The 16,019-nt window shown below is 44.2% G+C and overlaps 1 protein-coding gene across 1 annotated transcript in view; it reads right to left on the bottom strand.

Annotated features, from left to right (window-relative positions):
• Positions 1 to 16,019, bottom strand: part of ston1 (stonin 1) — a 113,334-nt gene that overhangs the window by 44,300 nt on the left and 53,015 nt on the right. Inside the window, exons 6-7 of the mRNA XM_068045699.1 lie at positions 12,215 to 12,316; positions 10,252 to 10,375 (exon numbers count right to left, since the gene is read on the bottom strand). Coding sequence (XP_067901800.1) covers positions 10,252 to 10,375; positions 12,215 to 12,316 — 226 coding nt within the window. The remainder of the gene's footprint in view (positions 1 to 10,251; positions 10,376 to 12,214; positions 12,317 to 16,019) is intronic.

The following is a 16,019-nucleotide window of genomic DNA, read 5'->3' as shown; positions in this document are numbered from 1 at the left end:
CTTTTTCTCAAAAGGCAGTAGAAGCAGAGACTGAATATTTTTAAGGCAGAGGTAGATAGGTTCTTGATGAGCAAGGGGGTGAAAGGTTACTGGGGGTAGGCGGGAATGTGGAGTTGAGGATACAATCAGATCAGAGATGAACTTGTTGTATGGCGGAGCAGCTCGAGGGTCCAAGTGGCTTACTCCAGCTCCTAATTTGTTCATTCATATGTACTAACATTGACATTGAGGCACCCAGTTCACACTCACCCGATCCCCATAGTCAGTGATGGGTGAACGCTGCATTAAGATGGCTGAATGCCGCATCACCATGCCATTCCAATGGCATGTGCTGCACATTTATAGTGCCTCAGAGTGACCAGCACAGATGGGCTATGAGACAGGAGTGGCACAGCAAATGTCTATGCTTGCAGAAGAGGCGTGTTCACAATGCCAGGGAGTATCAACGCACAGGGGGTGGAGTGCCTTTCATCGCTGTGGTGACACCAACAGACGAGGCAGCCATGGACATCGGATAGGTCACGGCAGGGCAGCCTGTCACTGTGGGCGAAGAAGGTGCGGAAGCAACAGAGTGTGAATAAAGCGATGGCTGCATCCCTCATTTGCTAGACCATGTGTGGGCTGTGGCACCCGTGTGGCCTTTAACGTCACTGGATCCTCCTGATCAAGGGGTGGCACCACAGGTTGTTTGAAGGAGCAGCTGTTTCACTTAAATCATGTCTCTCCAGCAGCTGCAGCAGATGAGGAGGAGACAAGGGTTCCTGCTACACTAGAAAAGGTCAGAGGATACACTGCCATCTCAAGACAATGCAAAATTTTATTCCAGTGCGCCCTCCACCAGTGTAGATACACTCATGTTGGTGGGCTTTGTTGCGCATGTAAAAAGGGTGGCACAATCTGGTGAGCATTGCACAGATGCGCAGGAGGTGGCAACAGAGGTGTGAAGAGAGGCACAGCCATGCTCAGCTTCATGCAGATTGCGGTCCTCAGGTGTCATCAGCAAAGTGGCAGATGCTTCAACAGCAGCATCAAATATGTCAACATCTGTCAAAGTTTCCAGAGACAGTGCAGTCCCATCGCAAATGTTGGAGCATGTGAGCATGACTTCCTCCATTGGGAGTGGCGACCCTCATGCAGAGACACATAGAGCATAGCACCGAGTGGTTACAAAAAGTGCGCACAGACCTCAAAAGCATGGCCTCATCGATGAGATCCATGGAGTGATGAGGGGGCCATATGGGCCTGCCATGAATTTCCTCATTGGCAGGAGCTGAACCACTCAACGCAACCACGGGAGTGCACGTGGGCCCTAAAAGGACTGAGGAGGGGCAGGCTGAAGCCGTCAAGTCTCCTCTCAAGGTGCTTCAATCACTGAAAGCGGATCCTTTTCCCCTTTGACGATGACATAAATGCTAAGCTGGTCTGTTAACTGAGGCAGCTCCTGCACAGATACAGGTGGCCCCAAATGTGCCAGGCTCAGTCACCCAGAGGACGCAAGCCACTGCCATTTCATGCGCCAGAGCAAGAAAGGCAGCAGGCTGCCCCACATCAACTCCAGGCACAGGGAGAGCACGCTGTACAAGTTACTGTTAGCAAGTGCATAAATGCATGGACCAGCACTTGGGGGGTTTCAGTGGGTGATAATAACTTGTAAAACATTAAAGGCTTCTGCATTTGACAAGAGTTAATGGTGTTGACATTCAATGTATGACTCATGTATTTATTTTTGTGCACCAGATGTCAGAGACCAGATGTGGATTAAATACATGGATGGTCTGTAAAGATGAGCATCTCACGAACGTTTGTATTGACAGAAGGCCTTGATGTAGAGTGCTGATGGGTACAGAGAGATGGTAAGGGCCTTTTATGAAAGGTCAGCAAGACTGCCTCCAGGAGAGAACTTCTTGGTTCAGTGGCCCTTGCACTTGTCCTCATGTGAAGTGTCTGCTGATCAGAGAGTCGCGAACTTCCCTGCTAGTTCTGGAGACAGACTGACTCACAGCCTAAACCAAAATAAACAGGTGTAAAGTAGCACCATTATAACAAAATGGTCCCCATTCAGACATCAATAGCCATGGTTTCCATATCCTGGTCCATTGTGTGGTCACATCTAGGGACAAGGCCACGTGTCACCTAACAACTCAAATGTTATGGATTGTTACCTTAAAAGGTAGCCCTCGGGAGAGAGCGGGGGAGATCAAGCCAAGATCACAAAAATCCAGTTTCCAGGCAGAGGCTGAGAGAGACAGAGAAACAGCGATACAGCTAAACAAAAGAACCTTGCTGAACAAGAACTGAATAAACACTGCAGCGGAGAAATTACAAAGTGTCTTTGAGTCTCTTAATCCTTGAAGGTAAATCAAATTCACACCACCAAATTTGGGCTGAGTTTTAACCACTGGAACTCTACAATACTTCAGCAAGTTCAAGACTGCAAACATTCAGGCCTATACCTTTAAAAGAGAGACTTGTCTTTTGAGAAGATTCAACAGTATTCTGTAAACCATGAACTCTTACATCACTTTGGACTTTATTTGCATCCTACCCTTGTTTTCCTCTATCTATTTTTGTGTATGCATGTGGGTGAGTGTCTGTGTGGGTAAGGTTGCGACCATTTCGGGAATTATTTAAAAATAAATAGTTATCTTTCTTAACCTATGAAAAAAATCTGTTAATTGTTTACTTGACCCTAAAAACAGTCAGGGACTAATGCACCATTTTTAACAAAACAAGATTGCTATCAGTTGGGAGGCAATAAGTGGAAACCACCCACGCCACTTACCACCTATTGTACCACTCATCTTCAAAACCCCAATGACCTACTCAATGATGGCCCTTATAGTCATATGACAGCAGTTGTAGGTGTCCTCTGCCTGTGTGTTGGGGTTGCGTACAGGGATCAGAAGCCATGTCTTCAATGGACACCCCTTGTCCCCCAGTATCCAGCCACGAAGGCATTCAGGTGACCTGAAGAGTAGAGGCACTTGGGACTGTCTAAGGGTGTAGAAGTCATAGCAGCATCCCGGAAACCTCGCATGAACTTGCATGACCTGCTCATGGTGGTTGCAGATGACTTGAATATTCATAGAGTGGAACCCCTTCCTATTCATAAAGGCACCTGGCTGCTTTGAGGGAACCTTAATGGTCACATGAGTACAGTCAATGACTGCCTGCACCTGGGGGAACCCAATCATGGTTCTGAAGCCAGCTCACCTCTCAGCCTGACTGGCCCAATCGATAGTGAGCTTGATATATTGGCTAGTCCGACAGTACACAGCATCAGTGACCTCCTTTATGCAGCGATGGGCTGCTGACTGAGAGATGCCACAAAGATCTCCAGACAATCCTTTGATCAAACTACAGGCATAAAAGGTTGAGTGCCAACATCACCTTAACACTCTTCATAGACACTGGTGCTCAGACATCTCCATGAAGCCTTCTGCGATCATAATATTGCCCTCTTTTTCCAGTGTTCCCTCCTAGTCCACATCCAATAGCTTCCCCAACCCCCTGGAGCAGCTCCCCTGGCCACTGCAGAGGCACTCTATGTGACTGCATCCCCATCTCTGTGCCACTCTCCTCCTCACGGGAAGAGTCAAGGTCTGAATGCATTGACCCCATAGCAAATGAAGCCTCAACTGCGATAAACCTCTCAAGAACACTGTCCTGCCTCCAGTGGCTGCTTTGGACCTGGGAGACACCTTTCCACTAACACAACTTCACTTTGGCCCTACCCTCTGCATTGTCTCCAAAATTAATAGTGTTGCTTCTGGAAGACCCAGCCTGCAGATAGCTTCACAATATGGCTGCCAGTTCCCTCCACAACTCAACTGCCCCTCAGATCTCACCTACTTTGAGTAGGTGAGACTCTGAGCCTCTGTGCATCCCATGCACCATTCACAAAATCAGAAGGTAGGAAAATACCTGACATTTTAGTTTTTAAACTACCCTAATTACCTGTCCACCGCCGACTTGTCAGCCACTGATCCGTCCTGCCGCCCACATCTTGTAAAATTGGTCAGTGGTGGGATGATGTCGGGGAGCCAGCCTGACGCGGGCTCACACCATTTTACCACACCCCCCACAAGGCCTGCCGCCATGGGACCAGTAAAATTCTGCCCTATATGTCTCCTGCAATAACTTATTTGATGCAATAGGGTGTAACCAAGTCAAAAGGAAGGCCCCAAGTTCAATTCCAATCAATGTTAATTTTGAACATGACAGCAGTCATCTACATTTGCCCTCAGCAGCCTAGACTACAGGGGTGGGGAAGGGGGAGGGGGAGAAAAGAAATCAACCAGAATTCCAACCCTTGATCACCATCCAGTTGTCCTCTGTAAACTGAACCCATGTGCCAGCAGGAAGAGGACAAGATGAGACACAGCCCAACAGTGCACAGAGACTGCCCATTCTCACACATAAAGAACAGATAAGAGAAGCTAGCCACACTCAGAACCATACTCTAGAATAAATCTGCACCTTTGGGACAAGGGAGAAAACCGCAGAAGGGAGAAAACGTTCTGTAACAAGAAAAGCAACTATCAATCCTTTTGATCGCTTTAAACAACTTTTAGCAATAAAAATTTCATTGAAAGTTTGCATTTGGCCAAATGATACAAAGAATCTGAATTACAATTCTGGGTGACGACTGCCATCTACAGCTAGCAATTCATTTTTCTTATAGCCCTTTTCTTACCCTTCTGTATCATCGCTCTTGAGCAGCAAGCTGAAAGACCTGATGCTGAGATCTATCAATGTTACTTTTAACTAGTCATAATGGAACTGTCACACTATCAAATAATTTACTGGAAGCAGCTCTATAACTTGCTGCCAAATCTGCCCTATGTGTATGTGCATTGGTTTGTAAATTTGGTCTTTCTGAGCTTCCTTGTATTCCAAACTTATAACCATATTAAATATGCATGCTTTTAACAGCGTGCAAATCTAAGTATAATCCATGTCTTACACAATCAAACTTCCATACAGTGAACACTACTTATAGTGGGCGTATTGGTGTCAATGTGATTTTGTTTTATTCGTTTCATGGGATGTGGATGTCACTGGCAAGGCCAGTATTTGTTGCCCCTTCCCAATTGCCCTTCAGAAGGTAGTGGTGAACTGCCTTCTTGAACCGCTGCAGTCCGTCTGGTGTGGATACATCCACAGTGCTGTTACAAAGGGAGTTCCAGGATTTTGATCCAGCTACAGTGAAGGAACGGCGATATAGTTCTAAGTCAGGATGGTATGTAGCTTGGAAGGGAACTTGCAGATAGTGGTGGTGTTCCCACATGTCTGCTGCCCTTGCCCTTCTAGTTGAGTTTATGGGTTTGGAAGGTTCTATCGAAGGAGGTGTGGTGAGTTTCTGTAGTGCATCTTGTATATGGTACACACTGCTGCCACTGTGTGTTGGTGCTGGAGGGAGTGAATGTTAAAGGTGTTGGATGGGGTGCCAATCAAGCGGGCTGCTTTGTCACGGATGGCATTGAGCTTCCTGAGTGTTGTTGGAACCGCACTCATCCAGACAAGTGGAAAGTATTTCATCAGACTCTTGACTTGTGCATTGTAGATGGTGGACAGGCTTTGGGAAGTCAGGAGATAGGTTACTCAAAGAATTCCTGGCCTCTGACACCTGCTCTTGTAGCCACAACATTCAACGGTTACTCCCAAGATGTTGATAGTGCAGGATTCAGCAATGGTAATACCATTGAACGTCAAGGAGAGATGGTGGATTCTCTCTTGTTGGAGATTACCATTCCTTGGCACTCGTGTGGAGTGAATGTTATTTGCCACTTATCAGCCCAAGCCTGAATGTTGTCCAGTTCTTGCAGTATCTGGATACAGACTGCTTCAGTACCTAAGCAGTTGCAAATGGTACTGAACATCGTACAATCATCAGCGAACATCCGCACTTCACCTTTTAATGAGACAGAAGGTCATTGATAAAGCAGCTGAAGATTGTTGGACCTAGTACACTATCCTGAGGAACTCCTGCAGCAATGCCCTGGGGCTCAGATGACTGGCCTCTAACAATCACAACGATCTTCCTTTGTGCTAGGTATGACTCCAACCAGCAGAGCGTTTTCCCCGATTCCCATTGACTTCTATTTGTCTAGGTCTCCTTGATGCTGCACTTGATCAAATGCTGCCTTGATATCAAGGGCAATCACTCTTGATTTCAGCTCTTTTGTCCATGTTTGGACCAAGGCTGTAATGAGGTCAGGAACCGAGTGGCCCGACAAAACACAACTGAACATCGGTGAGCAGGTTATTGCTGTTTAAGTGGCGCTTGATAGCACTGTCAATGACATCTTCCATCACTTTGCTAATGATTGAAAGTAGACTGATGGGGCGGCAATTGGCCGGATAGGATTTGTTCTGCTTTTTTGTGGATAGGACATACCTGGGTAATTTTCCACATTGCCGGGTAGATGCCAGTGTTGCAGCTGTACTGGAACAGTTTGGTTAGGGGCACAGCTAGTTCTGCAGCACAAGTCATCAGTACTATAGCCGGGATACTATCAGAAGCCATAGCCTGTGCAGTATCCAGTGCCTTCAGCCGTTTCTTGATATCACGTGGAGTGAATCGAATTGGTTGAAGACTGGCATCTGTGATGCTGGGACCTCAGGAGGAGGTCAAAATGGTCATCCACTCGGTACTTCTGACTGAAGATGGTCGTAAATGCTTCAGCCTTATCTTTTGCACTGATGTGCTGCGCTCCCCCATCATTGAGGATAGGGATATTTGTGGAGCCTCCTCCTCCTGCTAGTTGTTTAAATTGTCCACCACCATTCACGAATGGATATGGCAGAACTGCAGAGCTCTGATCTAATCCATTGTTTGGAAATGACCATCAGCAACTCAGATGACTAAGAGCAGTGAACAGAAGGTGAGATTCTCTCCAAATGTAGCATGCACTACCCCGTGTTTGAGTAAATCTTCCATAACTGATCACTCATTTCATCGCCAGCATCGGAGGAAATGCCTCCTACTACTTCTACTGCCTGACAAGTGAACTCTATAACCTTATGATCACCAAATCTAAATTAATGAAACCAGTGGAGAACCTAAATTAAAACAAGTACAATGACAGACACAGAATGATCCATGGAGGGATCTAAATACAAATACGATAACAAGTTGGAAAAAACTTACTGAATTAACTGAAGTATCCAGTGTGCTTAATTTATTATAAGCAGTAACTTTGTAATTGACTTCAGTGGAAGTGATAAATGGTATAGGCAGCTTCTCATGATAAATGGTGGGGATGGTATTAAGAAAACTGCCTTCACATCTTCTCACCATCTGATTGGTGCATTCAATCCAAGCTACCACCCAATAATCAAATCGTTCAATGGCAATCACAGGAACTGTGTCTCTATTTCTTCCATTTAATTGATCCATCAAACTGTAGGACCAGTATTGTTGGGTGTTACCAAGAATCAAACCCATATTCCTGCAGACAGCAACTGGTGCAGCTCACCAGTTGAGGCCTCAGGTAGCCCAATTCCCTCAATCCTCACCCCATTTGCCAGAACACACACCTTGGTACTGCTCTTTGACCTCTCTAGACACCACTTGTACACACACATATAAAACTCACTCATTTTGTTTCTTTTCCAGGAGGTTATTTTAGATGATGGGGAAATGGGGTCCCTATTCCAAAGTGAGCAGTGTTATATTCCAGAAAGCCAGGTGGTGGTGGAAAGAACTAGAGCCAATCTTTACATACTTTTATAACCACCTATTTACTGGGATAGAGACTAAAAACATGCATCTCCTAACCTCAAAAACCCCAGTTTCAGTCTGTTCCTATTTATAGGAGCACAAGTGAATCCCCAGTTAATGCCCACCACTTTTTATACAATTAAATACAATTAATATACAATTGACAAGCAGGTCTGCCTGGTTTTAGATCTTTCTGCAGTCTGCTTTCCCCACATTCTGTAGTTGAGATAGGCTCTGGTTGAGGTGATCAAGCTGATGGATCAGATAGGTGTGTTATGATATTTGAGCAGTACCAGGTATTACTTTGGACTGGGCATTAAAGTAGAACGCCATAAGGAAGCCCTCGCCCCTATATACCAAAGTGTGAACTTAAGTACACAATATCTGGTAATGTAATGTTATTCAGGGTCAAACTGTCAAGGCTGGAATTTTACACACCGCCTTCCCCAACGCCATGGGAGATGGGGGCCTAAACTTGTGTGGGAGGTTGGGGCCGGGGGGGGGGGGGGGGGGGCGGGGGTGCCGTTCCTATCGTCTACACACCCCCGCTATGTTACCAGCAGTGGGGGAGGTGGCAAACAGCCGGTCCACCCCAGGCCAATTGAAGCCCTTAAGTGGACAATTATTTGCCACTTAAGGGCCTCCTCCTGCCACCACTGGTATTTCACCAATGGCAGATAGGCACCAGCACCTGAGGAGTCCGCCCAGTAATACCTGGTGGCCTCCTTGCAAGCTGGGGCGTGGACGGGCCCTCCTGATCAGGCACCGCATGCCCCAGAGGGCTCCCCCTCCCCCCGCAGCACGGGCCGCCCCCACAGAAAAACTACACCCCCACCCTGCTCTCTGACCTACCCCAGCGCCCTCGACAGGGCCTAGCCGATTGTCCCCAGCAAGGCCCAATCCACACTAACCTGCTCCAAAGCCAGCATCCATCGTGGCTCACCTTGCTGGGTGGAGTCCTAGCAGTTGCCACTGCTCCCGGTGCCACTGCTGGGACTGAGGAGCTGCTGGCCCTCTGATTGGCCAGCAGCTCTTGAAGGCAGGACTTCCTGCTTCAAAGGGACAGACGTCCCGACCGAGCCCAATTAAGTGCCTAGGCCATGCAAAATAGCAGCGTGGCTTCCAGGCCTGGCGAAGGCAGGCTCACCCCCAATTTTTCAGCCAGAGGGCAGGCCCACTGCCTTAACATTAAATTCCAGCCCTAGTTACTGTAATTTGCTTACTGGAAATGTCATAGGCCCTTTTGTGTTCTCTTAGTTTTTAAAAATAGTTGCTATTAGATCATGTAGTTTCGACTACAATATGTAAATCAGATTTATTTCAGGGTAAAAGCTAAATAGCAATGAATCTTGATAGCAGATTTCACTTGATTACAGACTGTTACTTAATACTGATCGGTTATAAAACAAACAATTCTAAATGTTAGTCGACATCGGAAATAGTACAACATTTTAGTTTAGACTTCTATAAGGTCATGTCTTTATATAAACATATGCGTCACAGAGCACTTCCATAAGCCAGGTGAATCGATGACTGGAGAGCAGACAACCACTTAAGAACTGCTGCCTGGGATCAAAATGTTCCCACTGAAGTTTAAACTGTGACAAGCGAAATCAGAAAGGTGTTTTTTTTAAATAAGTAAATAAACCTGCCTTCACAATAGTGTTTAAAGCTATATGTTGAGGTTCCCAGAACCTGCTTCCAGCCAGCCATCATTCCTTTCAACAACAAGGTTAAACTGAGTAAACCCAATGAGACTACAAGCTGAATACACTTCCCACAGATTAACCAAAAAAGGAGATAGCTAGCAATCCCATACTAAAAGGTGAATAATCTGGAATGCTCCTCCTGCCTCATCTGCATTACAATAATAGGTAAGAGATTATTACAGATGCAAATCCAGTTCCACTGTGCCCAGAAGCACCACAAACCTCAAAGCAATGTAAAGAAGGTACAGACCCAGTGAAGCAGATCTCCATCCCCTTTTTCCTGACTTTTATCCCAAGAAATTAACATTTACTGGGGGAAAAAGGTCAGGAAAATCATCTCCCCCCCTCTCCCAATTTAACCTTAAATATTATAAAGTGTTTATTTTTTAATGGACAAAACACTCCCTTTTGTCAGTCTATTTTTGTATTTAAATTTAATGTTACAATATTCAGTTCTTTTGTCCAAATTTAACTGCTTTATATTTTGTGCCTGCATTCTTAAGTTCTTCACATTTACTTCTCGCTGCGATCAAGGCACTGCTATGTGTATTTTTTTTAAAGGATGCTGAGGTTTCTAAAGCATTGATGTTATCGTATGTTTAAAATTTCTCAAACAGTTCACTTTTTTTACCCATCTCACCCCTGGACCACAATACTGGTTTGAAGAAATATTGCTCCCCACCAGTGCAAAAAAGCAGAAGATCCTCTAGTGGTGTATAATCTTTCAGAATCTTAATTTCACAGCAGAAGGCACATTACTGAAGCAAATAATAAACACACTTTAAAAAGGAGATCTATGTTGCAATTTGAACAAACCTGATGATGTGTGTACAGTTTGATGAATTTTCTGCTGCTGGAGTTCCAACATGAACTGCTGGTGATTATTCTCCCTGAAAAAGCCTTCCACGGCTCTGGACTGGAGAAGTTTGCTCTCCCAAAGCTTATCACATGAAAGACAGGAGATTAAAAACAATTACATGGGTAAAAAAACTTGATTTAAAAGTTTATGACAAGATTCAGGAATATTTAATGGCAAGCCACTGAATATGAAAGTCAAACAGCTCATCAGTGCCAGACTATCCAAGGGTTATCAATTGTAACACCATATCTATAAAATAAGAATGCTGTACTATCATTCAGAGCAGGGCCAAGCTGAAAACATCTAAATGGTGAAGGCCTAGAAACATTGGAGAGACTTAAGAGTCCATGTACATAGATCATTAAAATATCATGGACAGGTACGGAAAATAATCAAAATAGCTAATAGAACGGAATGAAGTTAGGAAACACTTCACGTGTAAAGGGTGGTAGAAGTTTGGAATTTTCTTCTGCAAGCGGCAGTTGACGTTAGATCAAATGTTAATTTTAAATCTGATTGATAGATTTCTATTAACCAAGGTATTAAGCATTATGGGGCAAAGGTGGGTATATGGTGTTAGGTCACAGATCAGCCATGATCTCACTGAATGACAGAACTGGCAAGAGGGGCTAAATGACCGACTTCTGTTCCTATGTTGTAAGCCAGTTGATTACAAAGCAACATTCAATTAGTACCAGCTTGGATTGTCCTGATAAGGTGCCACTGAAGAGGTTGTTACACAAGATTAGGGCTCATATTAGCATGGATTGAGGGCAAGTCAACGACAGAAAACTGAGAGTAAGACTAAACCAATCATTTTAGGGATGACAGGCTGCAACTAGTGGAGTGCCACAACTATCAATACTTGGGCCTCAGCCATTCAGAGCCAATGACTTAGGTGAAATGTATCCATGTTTGCTGACGTTACAAAGCTATGTGAGAAAGTAAGCTGTGAGGAGGCACAGAGAGACTGCAAAGGGATATAACTAGGCTAAGTCAGTGGGCAAGAAGGTGGCAGATGGAGTATAATGTAGGGAAACTTTAGTAGGAATAGAAAAGCAAGTTATTTTTTAAAATGGTGAGGAACTATTAAATGTTACTGATCAGAGGGATTTGGGTGTTCTTGTATGAGAAACACAGAAAATTAACATATAGGTACAGCAAGCAATTAGGAAGGCCTTTATTGCAAGGAGGTTGGAGTACAAGAGGTTTTGATACAATTGTTACAGGGCTTTGGTTAGACTACACCTGGAGTACTGTCTACAGTTCTGGTCTCCGTTCCTAAGGAAAGATATACTTGCCTTAGAAGCGGCGTGCAATAAAGGTGCACTAGATTGATTCCTAGGATGAGAAGGTTGCCCTATGAGGAGAGATTGAATAGAATGGGCATGTACTGTCTGGAGTTTGTAAGAATGAGAGGTGATCTCATTGAAACATAATAAAGATTCTGAGAGGACTTGACAGGTTAGCTGCTAAGAAGCTTTTCCTCTGGCTGGAGTGTCTAGAACTAGGACACATAGTCCCAGAATAAGGGGTCAGCCATTTCAGACCGAGATGAGGAGACATTTCTTCACTCAGAGGGTTGTGAATCTTTGGAATTCTCTACCCCAGAGGGCTGTGGATGCGCAGTCTTTGAGTACATTCAAGGCTGAGATTGATAGATTTTTGGACACTTGGGAATCAAGGGATTATGGAAATCGAGCAGGAAAGTGGAGTTGAGGTTAAGAATCAGCCATGTCCTTAATTAATGGCGGAGCAGGTTTGAGGCATTTGGTCTACTCCTGCTCTTATTTCTTATGCTCTTACATTCTCATGTCCAGGCCAAGCAGAGTTATTGCCATACATATAACCAACATAGGTTTTAAAAAAGTAAAATTTAAAACATGAAACTAAAACTTTTGTGGTAAAAGAAACAAATACCTGCTTTAGATCCTTAAGAACATGATCGTCAATGCCTTCTTCAAGGAAAAAATCATGCACGTTGTTGATGACATCCTCAATAACAGATTTATAGAGTCTTGGCTGAAAGTAATCCAGTATGTTATTAAGTCAGATCTTTATAAAGTTCACATTCTTCCCTTCCTTCCTTTTTATATGAGATGGCATAATACAATGGGACAGCTGCAAGCAAACAGGGATATACACCTCATAATCTTGTCATTGTGATTACTGCAAGTGGTGATGTTCAAACAAACTTGGATGTGCTTGTACAAGGAACGTAGAAAGTTAGCATGCTGGTACAGCAAGCAATTAGGAAGGCAAAAGGCATGTTGGCCTTTTTTCCAAGGGGATTTGAGTACAGGAATAAGGAAGTCCTGCTACAATTGTACAGGATTTTGGTGAGACCACATCTGGAGTACAGTGTGCAGTTTTGGTCTTCACATTTAAGAAAGGACAAACCTGCATTGGAGGCGGCACAGCAAAGATTCACTAAATTGGTCCCGGTGATGAGGGGGTTGTCCACAATGAGAGGCTGAGTAAATTGGGCCTATATTCTCTGGAGTTCAGAAGAATGAGAGGCGATCTCTGAAACATACAAGATGATGAAGGGGCTGGATAGGGTAGACACAGAGATTGTTTCCGCTGGTCGAGGAATCGAAAACACAGGGACACAGTCTCAGGGACAAGGAGGGGCTGATCATTTAGGATTGAGATGAGGAGAAATTACTTCACTCAAAGGGTTGTGAATCTTTGGAATTCTCTACCCCAGAGGGTTGTGGATGCTCCATCGTTGAATACATTTAAGGCTGGGATAAACAGATAAAAGCAAAAAGCAAAAGGGTTCCGAAGAAGGGTCACTGACCCGAAACGTTAACTCTGCTTCTCTTTCCACAGATGCTGCCAGACCTGCTGAGTGATTCCAGCATTTCTTGTTTTTGTTTGGGATAAACAGATGTTTGGTCTCTCAGGGAATCAAGGGATATGGCGAGTGGACAAGAAAGTGGAGTTGAAGCCTAAGATCAGCCATGATCGTATTGAATGCAGGAGCAGGCTCGATGGGCCCTTTGGTCTACTCCTGCTCCTATTTCTTGTGTTAGCACAGAAATATAGTGAAATTGTATTGCATTGCCAAAAGGCAAGCCAAAGACTTCCTATTGTTTATTCTAAGCTCCAACATCCCTATTTCAAAAAAAATGATTAATTATGCATTTGGAGTTTTGCCAACAGAGTCCCATATTCAGGAGAAGTAGTGTGTAGTATTGAATACTGGCATGATTTGTCTAGAATACTGAGGTGCAGCTGCAACAGCTCATGCACCCATCATATTTTTGGTTATATCACATATCATTTGCAATTGTGAGGACAAACAATGAATTCCCAAACATCTCTTTATATGACCACTGTCATGCACAGGAATCATCAGTAGAGTTCTACTGCTGTTCTGGCCAATATTTATCCCTCAGTCGACATCAATAAAATAGATTATCTGTTCATATTGTTCTTTGTGTGACTTTACCCTGCATAAATTGGCTGCCACATTTCCGACATTACAACCGTGACTACATTTCAAAAGTACTTCATAAGCACTTTGGGCCATCACAAGGTCGTGAAAGAAGCTATATAGATGCAAATTCTTTCTTTTCATTGTTTGAGATTGAGACTGGGAATCTCAATGAGGCAAATTGCAAACACACACTCAAACTGAAACACTCCATGGCACTCTCTGGGAATAGCCTTTTGACAACTTTCAGTAGGATGCATTAACATAAATAATCTAATTTAAAAATCACAAAATCTAGTCAACAGCAAGGACAAAAGCAAAAGGGTAAAATACACTTTAAAGCTTGCTGGATATGTTAAAAGAACTTAAATACTATTTGCTGGTCTACAGTTTGATAATTCCTGCTTGATCCATTTGTCAAGTGTTTCTTAGTTTCAGAAATTGAGCCAATCACCAAGCTAAAGTTATTTTTCCCTCAACTGCATGACATAGACGCCTAGAAGAGGGGGCAGCCTTGTATGTAGATCCATATTCTTTGCCTTAACACAATCTAACAGTTTTACAGCACAAACATCCTGGTCTGCAAAAGTGATAGAACTTAATCTTACTAGATTATAATAACAGGCTATACATGGAAAGTTGGCTCACTTTATTAAAGGCATTACATAGCAATGTCAGGAGACAGAGCCTGAATCACCATGAAAAGCAGGAAAATAAGAGCACTGTGCTTTAGTCCAGCCCTCACTTCCAAGGGATAGTCCCTCATTGGATCTACAGATTGAAAGGAAATCAGTCAAATTGATTTTTAAGCTAAGACCATGTTCAAATTTAGTAAAATAAAAATGCAAGGCCATCTTGGGTCCTAACATTACGAAACGTTATGACAAAGGTCTCACAATGCCTTGTAGCTCCAAGATGTAGTGAAAAAGAATAGCAAGACAAATGGTGAAATTACATTGTCCACTATTAACATAAAACAGATGAACAGATGAACACCTGTTAAAATAGCTGGCAAGGGAGTCCCTCAAACCAAGCTGTTAAATGCTTGTACACTAATAGGACTCAGTGCAATTTTACCCCAAATGAGTAGTGCGATGACTTCCCAATCTCAGCTGTACTATGCTTTTTGGGGGGTGCTGAGCAGAGGTTAGGCACTTCTTCCAGATAAGGATGAGAATAGAGCATTAGCCACCTTGGACAGTTCCTGCACACCTTGGTTACAATCAACAGGAAAACTATTAGAGAGAACTGGGCGGCACAGTGGCGCAGTGGTTAGCAATGCAGCCTCACAGCTCCAGTAACCCGGGTTCAATTCTGGGTACTGCCTGTGTGGAGTTTGCAAGTTCTCCCTGTGTTTGCGTGGGTTTCCTCCGGGTGCTCCGGTTTCCTCCCACATGCCAAAGACTTGCAGGTTGATAGGTAAATTGGCCATTAGCAATTGCCCCTAGTATAGGTACGTGGTAGGGAAATATAGGGACAGGTGGGGATGTGGTAGGAATATGGAATTAGTGTAAGATTAGTATAAATGGGTGGTTGATGGTCGGCACAGACTCGGTGGGCCAAAGGGCCTGTTTCAGTGCTGTATCTCTAAAACTAAAACTAAAAAGAACCTGGTCTAGACTATTCTCTTAGACTGAACATCCCCAAGCTGCACAGCAGGCTTGATGAGGACCCACATGATGCGATCTCAGCTGTATTTAAAAAGAGACAGTCTACAAATGGAAATTGGAGGTGTTCAGATTGGATGGTGGACATAGATCTTAGTCAGAACCCAGATTTAACACCACCTCACTGGAGTCAGTTAGACGAGGAGTCCCTAGAAATGAGAGGAAGAAACCTGTGGTGCCATTGGAGGTAGCTGGGGAGATGAGCAGCAGCAGTGCTGTGCCCAGGTCTTGGATGCAATGTAGGAAGTGGTTTAATGGATTAATCAGGTCAAGAACAGTGAATACAATTGCTGATTCAACTACATCTGTGGTTTGAGCCCCCAACCCCTTCACTCTGCCTTGCCAAGCGTACTCTATCACATCATCCCTCACACCCACTGAACTTTCAGCAGCGCCCAGCCTTCACTTTCTATGCACTTCATCGCCTCCCCATTTATCCACCCACCATAGCCACTCACCCCAATCCTATACATCTGTCCCATAGTCAGCCTCACCAAATTCATTGCATCCATTGGCTGAATACCTAACCTTCATTCACAGGTCTGTTTTTACAGTCCTTGTAGGAGAGCACAAAACGTAGGTGGAGCAGTTTTTGGCAGGACCCTTAAGGCTCTAA

The sequence above is a fragment of the Heterodontus francisci genome, chromosome 13 (genome assembly GCF_036365525.1).
Source record: "Heterodontus francisci isolate sHetFra1 chromosome 13, sHetFra1.hap1, whole genome shotgun sequence".
Taxonomy (NCBI): domain Eukaryota; kingdom Metazoa; phylum Chordata; class Chondrichthyes; order Heterodontiformes; family Heterodontidae; genus Heterodontus; species Heterodontus francisci.
This window is presented reverse-complemented; position numbering and strand designations above follow the sequence as displayed.